We start from the raw sequence: 24,210 nt of genomic DNA, 5'->3' as shown, positions 1-24,210 counted from the left end.
TTAGATACTTCTCTTGGTTCCATTCTTCCTGTTTGTAAAGGGGCAATCCTAAAATGGTGGCAGGAAGCCTGAAAGGAGATGGCCCATTTAGTAAGACGCTGTGGAAGGCACTGCACTAAATACTACAAATATTGTGATCTATCATGGATATTGACTGAAACGGCAAACTGCTACCCAAAAAGATAGCAGGCAGGTTTAGACATCCAGCGCAACTCCTTTGAAACATTCTTGTAAGGAACGGATTCTATAAAATAAAACGCAATTCAAGCAACAAAATAAAAATTAAAGGCTTACTCTAATGAGGAAAACTGGTCTTCCTCCCCCTCAAAGTATTTATTTTCCTAAAATCAATCATTGCCTTTAAGACTTATTTTGAGATGACCACATAAACTATAGTGAACAGCAAAGTGATGTTTGGTTCTTTGGGATTTCTAAATCTAATTCATTTCTGTATAATTGAGCTATGAACTTCAACAAAAGAAGGTGAATCAAGGTCAGTACAGAAGCTGAGTATGTCAACCTCCAGCTCAAAGCATCTACATATATTATACTACCTTAAGTAATTCAAAACACTAACCTATCTTAAAAAAAAAAAAATCTTGTAATCTTGCTGACCAATCTTCCGAGGTGTTGAATGGATCACCCGAGTAATGCTGGCAAAGCACTTGGAAGGGAGAAAGCAGCATATTAAATGTCACTAGTCAAAGGTATTTATCTTCCTGGGGACTATCTCTAGCAAATCTTTAATCTGAGGATGGTTACCTTATGCCACCATGCACATTTCTCAGCTCCCCTTGAATTAGCCTAAGTAAAGAAATAGGAAAATGAATGCGCTACTGGGGGTGGAGGAGTGCAATAGGGTGAGAAGCAGAGGAAAACCTGACTAGGAGCACAGCCAGACTTTTGGATTAGGTATTCTCTTCCTTTTCTATTACTGAAATCGCTGAAAATGCCTAGGTTCTTGAAAAAGCAATTATGCAGTTTCCGCAAACTGAAGAAGCCACCAATTTGCAAACTACTTGGTAATATATCAAGTAGTGCCTAGCACATTATGTGACTTATTTATATGAAATCATCCTTAGCTTCAAAAAAGACCAAGTCTCATTTAAAGGAACCAGAATCCCAGGCTGTGAGATAAATGAAAAGAGTTACGGGTGAAAGACGTGGCAGCTGCCCGCATGTGTATGGTGGCTATTGTGAGGTCTCCTAGATCACTAACAGAATCATCCCCACAGTCAACATTCAAACAGCAAACACAACTGTGCAGTGAGTTAAACTTTCTAAATCGGTCACTATTTGAAGGTCTGCCACTTGTCCCTTCGGTAGAAACCATGTGGAAAAAGAGAAGTCTGTGAAAGGAAAGCAGTCTCTTCAGAGGGAGGCAGCAGAGCCAAGCAGAAGCCATATTTATCTTTATAGATGTGCTGCCGGTAAATCAACAGAACTGTAGGAAAATAGAAGGCCTTTAATTTACAATGATTAATTGGCAAGAGAATCCTTCCTAAATTTTTTTTTTTTTTTTTTGGCTTGGAAATATCAAAGTTTATAGCTATTCTGTTAAGTTATAGCTCATTCCCTTTTTATTTTGTTAATTAGATTTATTTCTAGAGAGAAAATATACAGTAGGACCTTAAGGTTGTATGCCACTTTAAGATGCTAGAAGAATTTCTATTTTGCCATTGATGAGGGGTTGTTTATGCCGGATTTGACCACCACCAACAGCTAGCGTACCAGGGAGGACAAAAACTGGACTTAAACTGGCGGGTGGGGGAAGACTGAAATTGCTGGCAAGAAAGTCTGGGTGGTGCTGACTTAAGGCATGGCTGAACCCAGCCATAGCTCTCCCAGCAGCTTTGAGCTTATTTCATCCTTATAGCTTCAGCTTCCCTAATGCTTCTTTCTCAAAAGTCTCAAATTTGAGTTTCTCACTAGATTGGAAACTTAACTTTACTTTATACTCTAAAGTAATCACTGTACTCCAGAGAAAGGGGTTCCCTGAATGGTCAGGTTTAGGCTGCATCCATGGAGGAGAGGAAGAATTTCTACCCCTTTTAAATTACACTGACTGAGCACCAGCTGGGGATGATTAGTGATTAGACCATCAGATCCTAACTGCTACTGCCAAAAAAAAAGGAGTGTATGCAGAAAGCCAGTCAGGAGTATGCAGGAAAGGGAACCCACACTCAGAAGTGTCTTCTGCTTTTCTCCTAGCTGTGAGTAACTATATCAGAAATCCTACTGAATTAAATGTTTATGTCTACAGTATATACCCTTTGGTCTTACAACTACTTCTAGGTCATTCAAACAAAGTAAAATTAATTGATTGACCTGGTAAATATTTGTAAACTATTATCATGCTTTCTCCATCAAGGTCAAATATTTCTACTCTTCTCACTATGCCTTACATGCCATGATTCTAAGCTCTTCGTACTTTTCATAATCTGTTGCTGATTACGTTATAGTCTGTCAGTTCTTTGAGAAGCACATTAAATAATAATTTATTAGAATTAGAAATAAGCATAGTGAAGAACTCATGTGTCTAAATATAATCCTTCATGCTAAAAAAAATGGACCAAGATAGTGGTACTGCATCCATATTAAGAAAACTAGCAAATGTAAGACCTTGGAGGACAGACAGTAAATCCTTGGGCTCTTTACTGGCTTTTTCTCACCCTGAGTAATAAAGACCATACAATGTTCAAAAAGGTGGCAACCTGGAACCACATGGTCAAGGACTCTGCTACTTGCAAGCTGTGTTCCCTAATGTGAATTATATAAGTTCTCTGACTTCTATTTCTTCCTCTCTTTAATGGAACAAAGGAATCATCTCATAGGGTTGTTGTGAAATGTAAACAAGTTAATACTGGTAAAACAGAATAGCTCCTGGTCCATAGGAAGAGCTCAAAATGTGCTGTTTTCACCACTGTCTAAGCATCCTTGCCATTACATCTCCCGACACTTAAGGCATCTCATCAACACACTCCATTTCTGTAATGAGGCCTGGGTAATCTGGACTATACACAGTGATTACATAAGCCACCCAGACAGTTGCTTTCAATAACTATGTCAGAAGAAATGAAAGCACCAATATACCACAGTCATCCTAGACAACAAGGCTTCAGTTTAGACTTATCCCTTTTCTTTATTAATTCCTATTTGGAAAGAAATGTTTCCAAGCACATAGATTGCCCTAAAACAACCTGATACACAAATAGCTGAGCTCATAAAACAAATACATTAGGTGCTGAATAACCAATATGGTCATCCCTTGGTATTGCTGGGAAGGAGCTCTAAGACCCACCCCTCTACAAATACCCAATTCTGTAGACATGGAAGTCTTGTATATAAATTGGTAAAGGATTTGACATGACCTGTGTACCTCCTCCAGCATATTATATGAATATATATATGAATATATTATATGAATATATGAATATACACATTCAGTACAAATGCATTTTTCTCTGAATATTTTTGAATTACGGTTGGTTGGAGTATAGAGGATACAGAGGGAGCACTGTACATAAAGCTTCCAGTCAGAGTTGCTGCAGCTAGTGGTTCCAACAAAGGCACATCTCGGAACCTATCTCCAGGTGACTCTGGATTAACAGGCAAAGGAAAGGTAAAAGAGTAGAGAGTTCATAGATAACCCAATATCACAATTAAAAAAAAAAAAAGACTCCACTCTCACATATCCAGTGATGAATGAAGTGTTTTACAGACTAGTTATGAAAGGCCCCACAGGGAATGGGAATATATTTACCTTCTCCCTTTACCCAACACAGGATCCTAGCAACAGTGTGACAGTCCTATACTAATTATCCTGGGTTTCAACTGTACTATAACTATAGTTAATATGTAAAATGGTTAAGTCAACAAAACAATGAAGAGGCAAGTATCTTCTTGTTGAAAAAAAGAAAAGCACATAGAGAGTTAATTTTTAATTCATTTTCCACCTTTACTTGTCAAAGCAACTAGGCAATGATTGGGTAGTTTTCAATCTGACAGTCATATATCATTGCTTTAAGAATCCCAAATATTTAAGACTTTTTTCTTGCTTTTCAACAAAATTACTACTCTGAAGAAACAACATATTGAAATGTATAAATTCAGTTAGAGGCATGAAAGATGTAGATTAATTTTTTTTTGTCATTTAGTTCTAATTGAAAGTGTTTCAAGGCACTTCTAAAGTAAATGCTTCTTATTGGTTATGCACAGTATAACAAGATTCTCCTTTCTTACAGTCTTTCTAAAAATAAGCCTTTTCCCCATCCTCCACATAAGCAAGACACTAGCAACTAAAGTTAACATGTCTTTCAGAATTTGTTTTTCCTCAAGTTTTTATTTTTAAGGTGTTTGTACAAAAACTTGAAAAAAAAAAACCTGTAAAGAATTGCTGGGCACAGAAGCACATGCCTGTAATCCCAGTAACTCGGGTGACTGAGGCAGGAGGATCTCAAGCCCAGGTAACTTAGCCAGATCCTGTCACAAAAATTAAAAATGGGCACTAATGTAGCTCAGTTGATAGAATGGCCCTGGATTCAATCCCCATTACCACAAACAGAGAAGGGGAAAAAAATAAGGGAAGAAAACAATATTCATCACCCCTACACCTAGATTCAACTATTCAACAATTAATATCTCGCCATATTTGTATGTGTGCATGTGCTCTCTTTCTCTCTCAATGAGTCATTTAAGATAAATAGCTGACTTAATAATTTCATCATTCCTGAAAACTTCAGTATATAAATTGGTAAAGGTAAGTTAACAATTTCCTAGTGGTGTGTATAGATTGATGTGTGTGTATCCATTACACTTTCAAACATTCCCAGGTGGCCCTAAAATGTGTTTAGGACTGTATCTTCTTCTTTTTTTTCCCCCAAATCTCTTATCAATTTGTCATGAATTTGTGTTGTCCTGAAAAAATGTCACATGCTCACTAAACATGCAGGGTCCACAAAGGAGGCCGATCAATCCATGGAGGGGCATGCTGTGGCCAAGAAAACAACTTCCTGTTTCTATAGCTTTGAACTTGAATTTTTCTTTTAAAAGTAAACAAATTCTGTGCTTTACTGTCTGGTCTACAGAAGCATTTATGATGTCTACTGAGATGTTTCTATAATTGAAGCAGCAAAAAACTGAGCCAAAGAACATCAGTATTGCCTCAGAAGTTCTCCTTGTCTTGTATTTTCCACAAATCTTTAGTTCTGAGGAAATGCTGCCCCCTCATTCTACGTGAGTAAGCACATCTTAGTAAAAGCTCATGGGCAATGCTGTGAGAATCCTCAGAAGCCCATTTCTGGCCTTGTAACAGATATTTATATTTTATTCTAATGTTGATGTTCAGAAGTTAGGAGGGGGATAACTATGGTAAAAGCAGTGGTGGTGCTGGTGGTGGTAGAGATGATAATGGTGAGGTCACGGTAATGGTGGATGTGGTAGTTCCAACTTCAGGCCCTTGCTCTAAAACAAATATACATGCAGGAATATCAACCATAATTACATTTGATCAGGAATCCTCCAGTACAGATTTTAGATAAGAGCAAACCGTCACTGATACCCAAGGAGTTTTCTTCCACCTGTAATTTTATAAGCATTGAAAGCTTTTCTTTCTTAGAGTATGGAGAATAATAAGTATTTTAACAATTGTGTCATCACATATCTACTAACATCTCATTTCAGTTGGGATTATGAACAGAGCAGGTTACCAGACTATAATAACCAACCAAGATGAAAGTTTTTCAGAGAATCTCTGCTAATAACTGGCAATGCCTTGTATCCAAGAGCTTAGCTTCATTATTTGAGACACCCATTTAGACCCATGACATATTATTGCACCTATAATCATTTTACAAAAGTTTTTGTTTTTTGTCTGACCAATTACTGAATAGCCTCTGTATTCACCTCTTTAAGGTCTGCTTGATAAGATGTTCTAGAGAGTACAAAGTAATATTCATTGTAGGTCCCTGTGAAATACAATGCACACCTGTATGTCTGGCATCAGCATCTCCAGACATGTAGGAGTTCTAAAAGTCAAAGCTACTCATTGCTTAACTTCTACCTTGGGCATAAATGACTATCACTTGCTCATCAGCTTCTATTGACCTTAGTTGTGCAGTGAATAAATAAGTTTCACATGATTTCACCAATTATTTACATTGCTGAAATATTATAAACCATCTTAAAATTAGTTTCATGATCCAAATAGTTTCACTCATCATCAGATGAGTGTGCACATTTAAAACCAGGTATTGTGGATATCTAGAAATTATTTTAGAATCATCCTGAGTTCAAATGCAATAAAACTATGTTGCTGGAACTTCTTATATCAACCTAGTATGTATTTAACTATAATTATGGAAAGAAGAAATTGCATAAACACCCAATGAATCCCAGGAGAGATTCTGGGAGAAAGCAAAACATCTATCTTGAGAAGGTCCATCACAGGCAAGTTTGAAACATGTTCAAAAACATGACAAATCTAATCTTTAAGTATTTTTATTAAAAACAGTCCTAACATACATACATAGTTTATACAACAAAATAAAACCTTCATGTGAATAATTTTAGCAACTCTGGCTAACAATTATTATCAACTGTCTCTCAAAAAATTTAAAATAGATTTGCCTTAGAGATGAGAAAGGTATCTATACGTTTTGGTCTTTGAGTTCCCCTCAGTGGAATCTGAGGGACTCACCTGCAGAAAAGAGGTATGTTATTTCTGAATGTACAACTGATTCTCTTCTTCGATTGGCTAATACCAGAAGGTTTACAAATACAAAGTCAAACATACAGAAAAATATGGTTTTGGTTAGAGAAATTGGCTTGATTCAGTCATACAAATGTAAGTTTAAAAAACAAAGAATATTTTAAGAAGACCGCATACCTGCTCTTTGGATGGCACAAGAAGTTCTTCAATCATCATGCTGTCCCGTGCATAGGAGCTTCTGTTCAAGGTGTAAGACCTATCCGAACTGAAGGAGCGGAGGCTGTTGTATTTACAGTTAACCATTCAACAGTGGTAGATGATGATGAGATGAATAAAAGAAAATTAATGCATGCAACTTTAGGAACAAGCAAGATGGCTAAAAATACCGACAAATGCTTTCCTTGAAAGGACATCATCAAAAATAAAACTATGTTTGAGTCAATGTCTTTACCATACACAAACTCACGATCAGGTTTTGTTTAAAATTAGGCCAATTGGTATTAACTCTGTGAGAAGATGAAATGCATGAAAACTTTGGATGTTTCACCATGCAGCTGAACCAACAGAACACTTAGAAGAACCTCTGGGTAATTGACAGTTGTTTTTTTTTTTTTTTAGGATTAGACTGCATTTTAGAGTTTCCTGTCTTTCTGGTTCATGTCTGCTTACTTTGCGCTATTGACTGGAATTATGTCTGCTGTGAATGCATCTATTTATAAGTCTTTGGGAACCATATATGGGAGAGCTCTGGTTTGTAGTTGCTACTCATGGAAAACATCAAGAAGGAAGAGTGTTATTAACATACCTGTCTGACATCTTTATCATCTTTCTAGCCTTTAGGAAACACTTAATTTCCTTGCATGATTAGTCTATCCTTCCTGCAAATACTTTTTTTTCCCCCCTTGGTTCGACTCTTTTTTTCCTCATTCCTTTTATTGCTCTCCTTTCAAATCTTTCTCAAGCCCTCCATGTAATCTTTGAACTTCTCAGAGTGCAGCTCCCTCTAATGCCCTGAAGTACCACTCACCACACTGATCTGTAAAGTAAGGCACTGGAGGAGCACAGCTGTCTTGTCATGTTGATGACTTTGCATATATCCACATAAATCATGCCAAGATTGAGATTACAATTAATCTGGGTCTTGGATTAATGCCTTGTGATCCTTCAGGAACAGAGAGGATGGGGATTTAAGAGGAACTGAGGTCATCTCCTACTTACCTCCCTGTCTTACCTGGCAGGCTGTAATAAGACAGTTTTTCATTACCTCACCTTTCTAATGAGGCATGAGGCTTCCTGTCTTGTCCTTCTTAGAATAGCATTGCAGAATACAAAACTGCTTAGCTGAAGTCTAGAACTGTCTCTTTAGCAATGGGGTATCCCCAAACTAGACATCTAGCCCCCTTGGTTTTGGTGCCCTTATCCATATAGAGACAAAACTATGGGAAAATGTCTTCTTTTCACTACCTGTATAATTAATAAACTGTCAATCTAAATATTGTTTATTGTATCTTTACCAGCTGAATCAGCCAAACATTGGCTCTGTCCTTGCCTTGTGTATGACAGGGGAAAGAGCAAATAAGAGGTAAATAAGGAATGATTTCTCGCTTTGCATGAAATGATTTCTTTTCCTCACTGCCTACTATTCTAAAAATTATCTGAAACAGAGACCTCTGAGATATTATAGGCATTGTTCTACGTGCCTACACAAATGGCTAGGTATACATTCTAGGATTAGAGCCTTAGTGGTGATGAGAATCTCAGACTGATCCCCTATTCAAAAATATCATTGTTCCACAGTCATTATTTAGTGTATTCAGCAAATATGCACTGAATAAGCATTATCCCTCAGAGGAGCAGTTGTCCAGTAAACCACATGACTCTAACCACTTGGACGGCCAGGCCCTCTGTGCCCAGTCATATCATGTCACCCATAGCTCTTCCTTTCCTTTGTTTCAGTTGCAACTCTTTCTTTCTGTTACTCCTGTCTCCAGTCTCTTAACTTCTTTCAAATACGGAAGAAGCTTCGTAAAAGTAGGAATTATTCCTAACTCAACAATGTCCAATTGAATTTTGTGTTATGCTGGAGATGTGCTAAATCTGTGTGGTCTAGTATCATTGGCCATTGGTCACATGTGGCTATTGAGCACATAATTGGCTAGTATGGCTGAAAATGGATTTTTAACTAATCTGAATTTAAACAGCCACATGAGGCTAGTGGCTGCATTATTAGTGCACCTTTTATGTACTCATGGTAATATTCCATCTTGCTCACTGATATGATTTAGAAGCACTAGAAGCTGTGCTCTCTGCATTGGACACTCTTTCTTCAAATTATAATTTCCACTGCATGACATATTAACAATGGTGGCACCTGAAACAGTTTTATTATATAATGTGTACAAATACTAAAAGTTTTAAAAGAGATCACAAATTCATTTTAATTCCAGTTTTTAAATATATCTAAGATTTGTTGATAGTTTTTCAACATTCTTTCCTCCATTTAGTTTATTATATGAGTGGCAACTGCAGAACAGAGCACAGAACTGGGAACAGGAAGTCCTAAAAGTAGTCTCCATTCAACAGGACATCTAAAGTTCTGATTCCTGATCATTCCTGACCAACTTACATTAGACAGATGGAACCCATTAAATCCATGAAGCTTCACTCTGAATCCTTAATACAATGAAGTAATTTGGGGTATTAAAATTATTGATTATTTCTTAGGGGTCTGGAAAGCATTAGTTTTAAACTAAGGTTGACAATATTATTTGTAGCCATCCCTAAGTGTTAAATATGGGAAGTGTTAGAAAAACATGCCTTGGAATTCTAAAATTATACTAGTATATCTAGCACAACTCAAATAAAACAGCAACCAGCAAACAAACAGCTTTTCAAATCAAGACTTTTTCTTTAAATTTAGCGAAACTCTTTCAGTTACTTCATGCACTACACAAAATTTGTTAAGGGAGAAAAATTCCTTAAGTATTCGGTCGGTCACTTATTTCTTTGTATGCACTTACTTTCTTGCTAATTTTCTCAGAGTCACAAAACTGATTGTCTAAAGCTGAGCAGAAAAAAAAAAAGGGGGCACATCGCAGCACATCGCAGCACAACACAGCACAACATTGAAGAAAATAAAAATGAGAAAATGAGCCGGGGAGGGCAGAGAAACACCATAAAAGCGCCATGTCATCTTACCTTATCTTGGGACTATTTTAAAAGTATTTTTAGAAAAAAAAAAAAGGAGAAATAGAATGCAAAAAATCAGACAGGGGAAAAAAGAAAAAAATGTTATGGTTGAATGAGTTACACATTTAATGTATTCCTTTTAAAATGTTACACTCAGAATACTTTGCTTAATTATACTTAACGTTCTTTAAAAAATATTTGCCTCTGAGCATAACATGAGTTGCCAATGTCAAAAATAAAAATGACTTACATATAATAGCAACGAATAATGGTGCAATCAAAATTAGAAGTGGAAAGGCCTGGAATTACCTTCAGAAAAAAATTATAGGAGACAATATTCTGGTTTCATATTTCACTGGATGTCAGTTGCTATAACTTTCTACATACTAGTGATTGATTCACAAAATGTGAGGAAGAGAAGGCTCCTAATTATTGCATTATAAAAGCTACAGAACAAGATACAAAGAATCCTGAGATCCTTTATGATTCTGCATATTTTTCAACTGTAAACTTGTTGCTCTCTGTGATTATCTAAAATAGTGTATATTTTTAAAGCTGCTTTTCTTCTTGTTAATGACACCTGTTACAACTGAGTTTAAGGCCTTTTAAATATATATTTACAGAGACAAAGTTCTACTAAGTTATATGAGTTCAAAATTCTATTTTAAAAAGACTAGCTCGAAGAAAATCAATTCAATATCTGCACTGGCCACACCAACCACACTGAGAATAAACTCCAAGGTTTACTTTGTGGGAAGTGCCATTTACTATTAGACAATGAAACTTTTTACAACAGATTCTTAAACTATAGGAAAATGTCCTTAGGGCTCTGGCTTAGAAGGTTTAATTATTAGCTTTAAAATAACTTGACTGTCAGCAAACAGGCTGTTAATCCACACCAGGGGAAAAGAAGTCTCCAAATTCGGGACAAGGTCCTGTTTCTTTCAAATAGTGTAAGAAAAGTTTGAGTCAAGGTTTTCCACATACAAAAGTTTTACGCTTCAGTTGTAAGAACTGAATTTACCACTATTCCTGTCTGTGACTTCTGGTAAGTCATTGCTATACTAACAAGTCCCTTTACAAACAAACTAATGAAATAGTTTGGAAGAGATCGTCTATACTTGATAATTTCGATAAATATACTTTTTTTCAAGGATGCTGTCTTTGAAGTCTCAATCATAAATTGATTCTTGTAGTCACAAAGAAGTATAAACAACCTATACACATATTTCTTGCTTATTTGCAATTAAGATTTTATTTCAATATGGAATAAAATTTAATTTTGAAACATTTGACCTGGATTGGTTCTCTTGTATCAGTGAGCTCATTTGTTACTATGCTTGAAGCATGACTACAAAACGTGGGAACGGATGAACAAACAATTAACATGTCCAATCACATGAAATTAAGGACTGAGAAAAAACAAAGGAAAACAGCAGAGCATGTGTATTTGAGAACATTTCACCAAGTTCACACCCTCATCCAAAGAGTACATTCTGGGATAATGTGGAAAATGAAAATGATGTGGGTTTATGGCAAATCATGGTTGTTTTAACTTAACTATGAAAAACAGCAACAATCAAGTACCTGGCAGAACGGGCTCCAAGACTAAAGCCCATGTAACCCTCTGCAGGCAGGGAATCATCACCCAATTCCTTAAGGTCCTGGGGCCCAAGATATTTGTCTGTGTCCCCTGTCATCGCATCTTCACCTGCAGATGTACAGAGCAAAACAAAATCAGAAGGCTCCCTTTTGAGTATATATCAGCTGTAGGAAAAAAAAAAAAAACCCACATCTTATCTCATTTCCATCTTCCCCTAGCCACTGGATAATTTTTGTAACTGCCATTTAGGAAGAAGAAAAGCATAGGTAGAGGTTAGTATACAATTTCAAGAGTAAATTTAAGTAATGTATCCATCTCCAAGTGTTAAGTACCAATTTACAAACATTACTCCTAACTCCATCCTCCACCTTTTTGAGCCCCAGCTGCCCAGAAAGGTGGATCTTTTGCGTCAGAATTTTCCTCAGCTCACCCTTGATGAGGGCAGCTTGTTTGAACAGACAAGAATTGGAAAATGAGAGCTATCTCATTACTGCACTTAAAATTTTTGTGGGAAGGGAACAAGCTTTAAAAAAAAAAAAAAAAGGTTCTCTCACACACAGGATTTCAGTTTGGGGCTTATGTAACTAGCAAGTTATTTATGTGTGCTATAACTGCTCATTTGGGGGACTTTGGAACACATTAATTTTGAACTGTTTCTAAACCTATCAAATTAACAAACAAGCTGTCCCAGGGCTTGAAATCCACTTGGAAAGCAACTCTGTCTTCTAAGGAGATAAAATGGGAGGGGGGGGTATCCCGTAGTTTGAAAGGAGGACCATATAAATTGTTCTTAAAAGAGTTAATCACATAAAATAGTTTTACTAGCTACACATGGCTAACGTGACCTCACACAGAAAACCACATTCCAAGAGTGACAGGGCAGGTTTTTCAATTGTCTTTGCCCTCTGGGATGTTTCCCATCCTTCTCAAAATGTAGCTAAGGCTGTGAAAAAATTCCTTCTACTTACAGGCAAACTCTCTTTCTTTAAGACCCTTTTTCCCTTTCTGGACACAAGCTTGGCTAGCCCAAAGAGATTCCCCAAGTGTGCATGTTGTGTTTTCTCAAAGGTAAGTGATTCATCCGCCACAGCCCTATTTTCCCACTCCATTCAGCACCCTTTACAATTTCCATTCATTTAAATTCAGGAAACCACCAGAGCTCAGCTTTTAAACTACCAATCAGGTCTAAAAATACACTGTCAACTACTGTTTTTGCAAATGTAAAAAACTAAACAGATCAACTTTCTACTGCTATCCAGTACCAAGAGATTATTTTAAGTAACAATTTACAGCTGGGCTAGTTGCATATTCATTGCATCTGAAACAAAACCAGCACATCCCAAGTACAACTTAAAGAAAAAGTTCTTACTCTGTGGTAAAGCCATTTCCACCAAGCTGGGCTGGTCAAATGTTTTCCTGATGTTTCCAGGAATTTCTTAGGCAGTGATTTAGAATCAACCTCCAAACCAGCCCAAGCAAACCAATCCCTGGGTTGGATCCACTCTCTTCACCACGGCTGCCGAGTTCCCCTCAGCATCTCGGTCTCCTCGTAGGCAACTGAGGAATCACACATCTTTTTCCCGCTCCTCAGAGTGCAAAGATTTTCAAAATTGCAGACAGAAAAAAAAAAAAAAATCTGGCGACACTTAATTGAGATTAAGATCCTTTTGATCCCTCCGCAGACATCCTTTTAAAGCGCCTTCTGATTGGATTAAGAACTCTTCTGGCAAGCCTCTAGCAGGACCGAATGGTGACATAAATGCAAGCCCATGAGTTATTTGTATGTAAATATGAGGACTGCTCCGGTGTAGATTTTCCGTAATTTGATACCAGCGCTCAGTGGCTAGCTAACTGGGTAACTGAGACCGCTGGAAACGCTGGGAGAAAGCGCGAGGTGCTGCATTTAATTAGGAGGTGACTCTTCTCAGATATGAATGAGGCAACAGCCAACTCAGGTAGAGAGCAAAAACATTAGAAGAAAACAAAGAAGTTGCCCTGGTGGGGAGTGGCCAGGAGCTCCAGGCAAACTTTCAACTTTGTTCCTAGCTGGGAACACCAGGAGCCTCAGTTATTTATGGTCCCTGTCAGGTGGAAGGAGGGGAGAAAAGGAGAGAGGGAGGGCCTGCCCTTGAGTTGAGATTGTGAAACTGTGGCGCGGAAGCAGCTTTTGCAGAGCTCTCAAAGACGCGCCGAAGAACACACTTTTGCTCACCGTATTTTTTAAAAACAGGAGTTTGAAGAAGAGAGCAAAAGCCAGACGTGCTGGGGAAAGCAGCTGGGTGTTCTGCTCTATTTGTGATGCAAATTCAACTCTTTAATACTAGAGGCTCTTACTGGTTCTCCCTCCTTGAGAGGTCCTGCGAGAGGGAGCCAATCCCTTGGGAGGGTCCTGTTGGCTGGAGAGGTCACTGTCACCCCTTGGTAGGAGGCAGTGCCTAAGAGGTGTGGCTGCCACTTTGCTGTTACTTTGTCTCTTTGCTGGAACTTAAGGCCTCCCTTCTAGGCGGCTCCACCCTGTTTATGCTGACAATGAGGAAAAAATTAGCAGGGTTTCTTCATTCTTCATTTGGGTACACTGGAGAGGCCATTTCAGCCCCTACCCACCTAGCTGGAGAATTAGACTGGAAAGTAAGGGTTTTGAAACTGTCTTGAAGTAAGCTGCCTATGGCAGAGGTTTATAATAATGTGTGTACTCCCCCTTGGAATGTTACCTAAATGTACAGCAATTTGAATCTGTAGAGCTGATGCGGTGGCAAACAAATTTGGTTTTCCTGGGTAAATGAGTAAATGAACAAATGAATGACTCATAATATTAAAATATGACAGCTGCTGCTTTTATCTGATCAGCCTGATTGTAATCAAATGTAAATATACAGAAATAGAAGGGAAGCCCTTTATAATGTCTGGTACATATTGAAAACCATTCCCAAGCAGAAGAATAATTTCCAATCTCTGTAAAGAGAGAGGGAAGCCACAGTTTAAGAGGAGTCATGTCTGATCATTAATCTGGTTTTTCACATCTAAAAAATAAACCAAACTACTTAGCAAAGCCTTTTTCAATGACTACCATTCATTCAAACCTCCAGAGCTCTTGGCCAGCCTTGACTCTGGTCACCCTGACACACCCACCCTGCCTGCCTGTTATAGCATTATTTCAGTCCCTAGAATTTCTTAAACTCAGACTTTGAACCTTTACACAGGGTGTACTTTCTGGATGAAATCTCTTGCTCTCTCTCTTCTCCAGCTAATTTCTCCAATCTCTGCCTCTTCCTAGCATCCCTCCCATCATTTTAAGTGTGGGTGTGCCTTGTTAGAGTGTACTGCCAGTGAAAACACCTGTTGACTCTCTCCTGTTGCCTGGTGAGATCCTGGAGACTAGAAATCATCTTTTTCCAGGACCAGGCATATTTGAAATACCCTCATAGTTTTGGAATTCATGATGGTTAATAAGAGGTTTGTTTGTTTTATTTTTATTTTGTAAATCTTCAAGTCACAGCAATTTAGCATTCTTTGCAAATTAAATGTAATGACTGGCATACAGTAAAGTTTCAATGAAAGTTGTTTCCATTATTCTTTACCCATCTTTCTTAAATTTCAGAATGGTCAGTATGAAACCAAAAGCAGCCCTGGATGGGGTGACCGTGAGAAACATCAATATATTTGGCCAAACATTAATACAGACAGCCTGATTATAGTAAATAATCATGCACTTTTCATTTTAGAATAGTGAAAATATTTCTTTTAAAAGTATGGAATGGGGCTGGGGTTGTGGCTCAGTGGTGGAGTGCTTGCCTAGCATGTGTGAGATACTGGGTTCGATCCTCAGCACCACATAAAAATAAATAAAGTATTAAAAAATATGGAAGGTAAAGATTAATGCAAAGGTATTATTTTAATGTAGTTTTTCACAGCCGGTGCTCTGGGTTCAAATCCAAGTTCCACCACTTATTGACTGGGTGACCTTTGAAATGCCATGTAACTACTCTGAGTCAGAGTTTCAAACTCTACAAAACTGGAATAAGATGGCTGTCCCTACTGTGATTTTCTGGGGAATTAAATAATGCACAAAGATCAGGCCTAATCAATACTGTGACTATTGTTCTATAACACAGCTTTCTCCTGTGCCCAAATATATGAACATATGAATTCATATAATTAGCATTTAAGCTGCTTCTATTTCTATAGGTAAAGGAAAAATCTGACCACAGCAGCAAACTGTCCCTTCACTCAATCAACTAATACAAGGCCTGTCTCATCATAGGTATTCAAAAATACTTGCTGATAGAATGAATGAATGATTGAACAATGACAATAAAATTGTCAGGCATGGTGGTACACACCTGTAAGCACAGCAACTCAGCAGGCTTGAGGCAGGAGGATTGCAAATTCAAAGCCAGTCTTGGCAACTTAGCAAGACCCTGTCTTAAAAAATTAAAAGGGCTGGGGATATGGCTCAGTGGTAAAACACCCCAGCTTCAATTCCCAGTACCACAAATATTAATAATAATAATTTACTCCTTTCAATAAGCAAAACATTCTATAATTATTGTATACTATGATACTACTATTGCATAGATTAGAAAGGATTGAGATGAATTGTACTGAGTGACTTGTTAACTGTCTCTAATCCACTATATAACCCCAAAATATTTTGGTTAGTGTTGTCTTCTAACAGGTACAAGTGTGTATAAGCCAGCCAATGTAATTCCATAAATGACACTCATTCAATGGAAGAAATGTTTAGTTAAAAATATGTATGTTATCAAGAGCCACATATGTTCACCATCCAAGAAGTATCTAGGTAGGTTTCTGTTTCCTAGATATGTTTGGGGCAGTGGAATAATAGTTGTGTTACAGGTTAAGTCTGACTACCTTTTGACAAAGAGGGTATGGGTAGCCTTTAAAGATGTCCTTCTACACCTACCTGCAATGACCCATGTTTGCTTCTTCCCATGTCCTTGCATATAGGCCTTACTTGAATCTGGGGTGGCTAGAGTTTTGAACAATAAAATTCAGGGAAAATGATTTCTTATGACCTTACAGGTCCTCTCTGAATCTTAGAACACTTGTCCGATGGAAGCCAGCTCAATGAAAGAAGTCTGATTACCATGATATTACTATATTATAAACAAGCTTGAGACAGGAACATGGAGAAATTTCTTGGACAGAGAACTAATCAGTCCTCAGCTTTTCTAGCCATCCTAGCAGAGGTGCCAGAGTTCTGAATAAAGTCAGCATCTTGGATACTTAGTTACTGCTGCCTATGTTGCAATCTGACTGCAATCTCCTGAAAGATCTCAAGAGTCCAGCTGAGCCCAGTTAACAACAGAACCATCGGACAATATTAAATTTAATGCTTAGTTTAGAAATGGGTTATTACTTTGTAATAGGTAACCAAAACAGAGAAATGAGAAATGACAAGGTCCAAAGGTAAGTCAAAGAGGTCACACACTAGTTGCCTAATGCATCCCTAATAAATCAGAGTTAGGTTTCCAGCACATTATTTGATTAGTATAGACAAAGACCAGGAGAAGTACAGTGGCCAGTGCCTTAGAGAAGGTCTCATCTATTTAGTATTGACTTCATGCCTTTCAAAACTTTCATTGAGCCGGATGTCCTTATTGTTAATCCATTTATGTCAATAATATACCAGAACATAGAAAATGCTTTAAAGAGAACGCAGAACTCCTCAAACCTACCTTGAGCCCATCATTAAGCAATAGTAAAAATCCCAATGGAGGCATTTACTTCAATTTCTCAGCTCTCCCCCTTTTCCTACTCCTCTGTTATTTCGTGCTTAGGCTAGGAGAAAAGATTTCCTGTACTGTAACTAACCATTTATAGACCTGTAAACTTTGTCTATAGGAAAACAATACAAAATAAAATCAAGAACAAAGGAGAGAAAGAAAAAATAAACCAAATGATTATCAAGGGCTGTGAACCAAATAGGTCTACCCTCATTTCTTTTTAGATTTCATGTAAATGGTCCAGTAAGTGATATAAAACACTTCATCCAACTTCCTGGCAATCTTCACTATATCCTCTAATGATCCTTTTTTTATGACAAATAAAGAAATAGTTCTTAGCCTAATATTTATAAGTGTTTTTTTTTTTTTCCCTAGGAATTGTTCTTTTTTCTTTCTCGCCTCCTACCTTCCTTTCTGCATGTAATTTGCTTCTAATCTTTTTCTACTTTAAGACCATTCCCCTGGGGGAAAAAAAAAAAAGAAAGCAAAGAGCCAAAAAAAAAAAATTGGTTGCTTTTCTAGGAATGAAAGGTGTTTTCCCAGCTGGTTGGAGACTTCATTCATAAAGTTCCTTAATATAACAAACTACATAATTAGAAATTTTGCTCAGAAGTGCTTAATTCTTGTCCTGTGAAATGCAGAATCTTCCCCAAATATGTATTTTGTGACATTAAAAGGTGAAATTATAGTACAAAACCTCCAAATTACATGAGGTTTTTAAAAGGTAGATTGGAAAGAATAATAAAACAACCTCTATACTCTAGTGATGTATTAGTTGGTTTCTTAATAGGACTCAGTAAATAGTCCTATACAGAAGTAGTTAATAATCAAACTCACACAACTTAATTTTACTGTTATTCTTTAAAAAATTGATTTTTGATTATATAGCAAAGAAAGGAAATGAAGATTACGGAGAAAATAAATCATTTAACCATTTCTAGTCTGTATCATAGGAAAGGAGAAAGATCAATCACATCATTATAATTAACACCAATATTTGTTGAGCATTTACTATGTTCTGGGCACTGTTCTTGGTGCTTCATATAAATGTGGGGGAGCATATAAATACACATAAACATATGTGTTATCTAATACTCATAACCTTATAAAATAGAACTGTTATCTTCACTTCAAGATCAAGAAAACCTAGTTTGCAATGACGGGATAAATAATCCAAGATCATTTAGAATAGCTGATCCAAGATCAGCTACTCAGGAGGCTGAGGTAGGAGGATCACAAGATCAAGGACAGCCTAGGCAACTTAATGAGTCCCTGTCACAAAATTATTAAAATACCAGTTTTCACAGACCTAGGGAAGGCTAGGGATGTAGCTCAGTGGTAGAGTGCCTTGGGTTAAATCCATAGTAATGGTGGTGGGGGGAAAGTGGGGAAGACGGGATTCAAAATCAGTTGATTTGACTCTAGATCCCTATGTTTAACTACTGACGCGTGCTGGATTTAGGGATTTTGCAAGTTTTGATTCCATATCCAGTGCCCAGAATAGTGCCTGGTGTATAGTAGGTGCTCAACAAATATGTGGGATGATTGAAAGACCAGCGATTGCCTCTGAAGAACAACTATATTACTGGAGGGAGGGGGAGGGAGACTTACTTTTCACTGTACACTCTCGTACCTTGGGAATTTTGTACCATGTGCATCTATCACCTATTCAAAAAATGAATAAAATTAACAAAACAAAATACAGGGACTGCAGATAAATCATATGGGCTGTGTGTTCTGGCCACCAGAAATAGTATTATGTCATACATAAGCGTGTCAGGAAGAGCTTAACATGTGCAACAGTATCAGTGGATGTCTAGTAAACATGGAGAGGAAATGCAAGATTTTATGATATTCTACCTTACTTGCTTCTGTAAGAGATGGAACAGAAAAAAATGAAGTAACAAGACAAGGAGAAGGAGATGCATGTTGTTTATGTGTGCTTTCTGGTAGCTTCCCTGTGTTCTAAAGCAATAGTTCTCAAGCTGTGGTGTGCATCAGAATCATCTGAAAATTTGCATTCCTAACAAATTCCCAAGTCATTCTGAGGCTGCAGGTCTAGGGACCACACTTTGAGAATCACTAGTTTAAAAGAATTTTACAAGTACATGAGAGTTACCTAATGGTAGTATTGACTGTCAGGATTATCTGTTTTGCAGGTGGGAATTAACAGAATAATTAAAATACCAGCTTCAGCCACGGAATTCAGTAACTAAATTCCAACACATACACATTATTTATATCAGCTAGGATACTTGTTAAACCGCAGATGACAACTCCACAGGTCTAGGGAAGGCCCTTAGTTTTGGCACATGTAATCAACTCTGAGGGGACTGCAGTGTTGCTGGTCTGCAAACCAATTTAAATATTCAGACAGTATAGCCAACTATTGCCTTTGAGGCACTTAGTCTCCAGTAAAGAATAGGCCACACATGATAACAAACATTGTACTAGTAGTATTTAATGCTGAGTGACAGACCAAGCATGTTTTAATGTACTCATTTGATTCCCAACCCTATATTACTCTCAGTCCCCTTTTACAGACAAAGAGGAAACATATTCAAAGAGGTTAACTGATTCTTTAAAACTCATATGTTGGCAGGATGTGGTGGTGCACACCTGTAATCCCAGCAACTCAGGAGGCCAAAGCAAGAGGATTGAAAGTCCAAGGCCAGCCTCAGACTCCGTGAGACCCTCAGCTACTTAGCAAGACCTTGTCTCCAAACAAAAATAAAAGGGACTGGGGATGAAACTCAGTGGTAAAGTGCCCCTGGGTTCAATCCCCAGTACCAAATAAATAAATAAATTCCCTTAAAAAAAAAAAAAAAAAAAGAAAGGAAAAAAAAAAAAAAACTCATGTTAAGTCAGGGGCAGAGTCTAGGTTGGAACCCATCCAGTCAGGTTGTAGAAACCAATTCTTAACCACTACACCACCATGGCAGAAGAGCAGCAGGAGAAACCACAAACTATTACAGGAGCTCCATGGACTGCTTGATCAAGTAGATTGGGTAGAGGCTGATGGAGGGTGTGAGAGTTAAGCTAGGTAGAGAGAGTGAAAACGGGAAGTTGGCTATTCCCAGAAGAGGACATAGTAAAAAAGGGAAGGGATGGGGATGTTCTGAGAATAGCAAGCCAGTGGCTTCATTGAAGTGAGAGGCAAATAAATGAGCTGGTTGGACCATTTCTTTAGGACCCTTGGAACTGGATTATAGAGGGACAACTACCATCCCAGTGACCACAACATATGGCCATCAGTGGATGGAAATGCAATTATTTTGTTGACTTACTCTTTTTTAAAACTGCAGATTCACACTCTCGAAGCTCTTCCCCATCCTCTCATGCTATCCTGCCCTAATTCTAATCCTAAAACAGGAAGCAGGACAGTTGCATCCATCTGACACAAAAAGAGGAAGGGCCATTTACTGGATTCTACTCCAGTTATTGGTGTAAATGCCTCATATACGCTATTTCTTTCCATCTTTAAAGCAGCCCTGTGTGGTATTAGCCCCTTAAAAGGAGTTAATAATGAGAAATAAGATCTATCATGGGGCTGGGGATGTGGCTCAAGTGGTAGCGCGCTCGCCTGACATGCGTGCGGCCCGGGTTCGATCCTCAGCACCACATACAAACAAAGATGTTGTGTCTGCCGAGAACTAAAAAAGAAATAAATATTAAAAAAAAAAAAGATCTAACATGTTTTTACTTGCTGAAAGTTCAAATAAGGGACACAAAAATATAGATAACTTCTAAGAGGAACTTTTTCCATTAAATCAAAAGCTCAGTAGAAAGATTTATCTCTTTCATCCTACATTTAGACAATAAATTTTCAACTCAGAGCATCCAAATGACTATATTTGCTCACAGGACTTTTCCCTTGATCTTCTGGTATTTTCAGTCTCAAAAAAAGCAAGGAAATAGAAGTAGGAAGGAAGAGGAATACAGTAGGATTAGTGCCCTGATCCATTCAAATTTAATTCTAAAAATTCTACCCTAAAGTCAAAGAGAAAGTTCCTTAGATTCCAGATCTGTATTTCTCCTTTTGTTTTGCAGTTTAGAGCAGGAGCCTAGGTAACTAAGGTTACTGTGAAGATTTTGAGAGGTGATAAAAGGCAGGAGGTGATGTGTGGAGGGTGGAGGATGGAGCTGTGCTATCAATTTCAAGAGGACCCTTGTGTTCCCGGGAATTCTGCATCAGGCTGGAAGACTGTGGGGAGCTACAGCCCAGTTCACTACTCAGGGACCTTCTGGTGTGATAGCAGGCTCAGAGAAAAGCTGACAGCCTCAGGCTCAAGCTAAAGAATATGGCAGTTGCCCTCCTGCTGGGTGCTTGACTCGGCCTTTCCCCTCCTCAGGAATGAGAAGAGGAGGGGACTTCACTTTAACCCTTCATTTCCCATCATCTCCTTCCAGCAATCCTTGTTCTTTCAAAATAAAATTAAGACTGATCTATAATACTATTCTGCTTTTCTTCTCAAAATAGGTGATAACTATGGGGTAAGTTTAGAAAAAGTTTAAATGAGCCGCGAGTGCAATAGGTGACTTGTAGGAGACTGAAGAATCATGTTATCTTTTAAGATTCATGGACTCCTGTGGGACCATGGCTTCTGTCTTCTTTCCTTCCCGCAGCTATCAATGCTCATTAGACCCTGGCTGTGTAGGTGGCCAAAAAAGAATGGGATTTGAATGGCACCTCTCAAAGGACATACCGCTGTCATCCCATGGAACTAATGATTATAGTCAGATTAATTTTTTTTTTAAAGTGCAAACTCAATTTCATTCCTAAACATTATTCTGCTCACTGTGGCTGGATGTGCCTCTTTTTAAAGAAGTGTATGGCAGTTTACTGCTCCTTAATCCTGGCTAGTAAGCATGCGTGACTCAGTGCTGGAACTTTTCCAGACGTAGCAATGAAAAATGTCCCCTGTGATCTTGGTTAATAAACAAACCCATCCCAGAAAATAAAAAGGATCCAGGGTTCGTCTTTTCAAAGACCTAGAAAAAGATAAATGCTAAGACAGACACTACAATTTGTTTTCATATTCTTATCACTACTTCTTAACCCTGATGTAGAAATTCACTCTAGTCAGCTAAGTGGGATTAGACATTCCCCTGACTTGGTCATTTAAGCACCTAAGGACAGAGTACAGGTTGAAAGGAGGACAAGATTATCCACCCTGCTCCCATTACTGAAAATCCAGGCCATTTGTAAAGAAGACTAGATAATGAATCGACTGGCCACAAACTAGTCATGTGAAATTAGGCACTAAAATGTTGGTTCTAACAAGCAGATAAATGAGGAAGCTAAATTCAAGGCAGCAGTGTCATGGCAATGGGTTTCTTCTGTTTATTTTTTCTTTAGTTCATCATCTAGCTTCAACCCAAACCAAGACCTCATTGTCTCCGCTGTTCATTAGCTAGGTATATAAAACTGTGTACAGTATAGGAACTTGTTCATTCTTCCCTTGTACTTTCAAAGAAGTATCAGAAGCTAGGTGTGGTCGTATATTCCTGTAACTCCAGCTAAGGCAGGAGGATTGCAAATTTGAGGCTGGCCTCAGAAACTTAGCAAGACTCTGTCTTAAAATTAAAAACAAAACTGGGGATGTAGCTCAGTAGTTAAGTCTACCTGAATTCAATACCCAGTACCCCCCCAACCCTCCCCCCCCCAAAAAGGTACCAGGGGCGCTTTGCTCAAAGAGGGATGGAGAGAGGGAGGGAGGAGTTGGGGGAAAAGAGAGACAGACAGATAGATTTGTTTTTCTTTCCGTGCTAGGGATCAAACCAGGGTACTTTATCTCTGAGCTACATCTCCAGTCCCTTTTAAAAAATTTGAGGTAAGTTCTCCGTAAGTTGCTGAGGGCCTTAAACTTGTGATCCTCCTGCCTCAGCCTGCCTTGTTGGGATCATAGGCATGCACCACCACACCCTGCCAATGTGTATATTTTGTAGGCAAGGACTTGACCTCTTTTCTTATACCCAAATGTCCATGACTAAAGCCAGGCAATAAACACCCATTTATTGGTGGGTTTTGTTTCTAATCAATACCCCAAGGACATTCACATTCAAGGTAGTCATGTGGGGTCTCTTCTCAGTTCTCGTCCTCATTGGGGTTCTGGCCCAGGTGATCAGGATCCCCTCCACTGCTCCCAGCTGTCTGCCCACCGCCCCACCCTCTGCCCATTCATTCTCAGTTCTGACATTCCCTGGGTTTACCTTTCTTCTCTCTGTAGTAAGGATACTAATATGAACAGGAGGGATGAAAAGTGGATGAGGATCTACTTTCACATGAGGCAGGTCAGACTTTTCAGGTGGATAGACAGAAGCAGAAATTATTTCAAAGGGAAATGGCACATTCAGAATTACACCTTGTAATATGGGGGGAAAAAAACCAGCCTGTTGACTAAAGTAAATAAGGACACTAGGACACTTAACTCCCTGCCATCTCTTACTTAAACATTCCACAGGTTGCTTAGCTCTCAGCTAGAACAACAACAACAACAAATGCATTTCTGGTCTGACCTTCCTTGCCCATACAAGGTCTATGTGCTCTTCCCTGTGTCTCTATCCATGTTGTCATATTGTCATGGGTGAATGTGGCCACTGATAAGGTTATCAAAGGTTCCTATACTGCCTGTGCTCATTTGATTAGCACATTCCACGCAAGCTTCTCTCATGGAAGCATCTTCCCTGGCCTCCACTCCTACTCTTCTAATTTCCTGACTCACCATCCCTCCCCACTGCCTCTCCATATCCTTCCATGTTCCTCTTCTTAAATGTCAGTGTGCCCAGAGTATTCCAGAACAGCTGCTTTTCTTCCCTGTGTCCTGCCATAGGGGACTTCACCTAGGCCAGGCCAGTGCTTGGTGTCACCACTCCCACTGCTGAGCTCCTGTGGAGGCCTGTGGTTTCCTGTCTCTGCTACTGACCAAAAAGATTTCTGAACTTTCTAACATCCCCACCCT

General features: G+C 38.4%; 1 protein-coding gene across 3 annotated transcripts in view; it reads right to left on the bottom strand.

Moving 5' to 3' along the window:
• The window catches only part of Ank3 (ankyrin 3), a 321,653-nt gene that overhangs the window by 86,098 nt on the left and 211,345 nt on the right, over positions 1–24,210 (bottom strand). For all 3 annotated transcript variants that reach the window (XM_027931178.2, XM_071611239.1, XM_071611240.1), the window contains exons 24-25: positions 11,486–11,609; positions 6,887–6,989 (exon numbers count right to left, since the gene is read on the bottom strand). In XM_027931178.2, coding sequence (XP_027786979.1) covers positions 6,887–6,989; positions 11,486–11,609 — 227 coding nt within the window. The remainder of the gene's footprint in view (positions 1–6,886; positions 6,990–11,485; positions 11,610–24,210) is intronic.

The sequence above is a fragment of the Marmota flaviventris genome, chromosome 4 (assembly GCF_047511675.1).
Source record: "Marmota flaviventris isolate mMarFla1 chromosome 4, mMarFla1.hap1, whole genome shotgun sequence".
NCBI lineage: Eukaryota > Metazoa > Chordata > Mammalia > Rodentia > Sciuridae > Marmota > Marmota flaviventris.
Note: the sequence above shows the minus strand (reverse complement) of the source record. Positions and strands in the feature narration are given on the sequence as shown.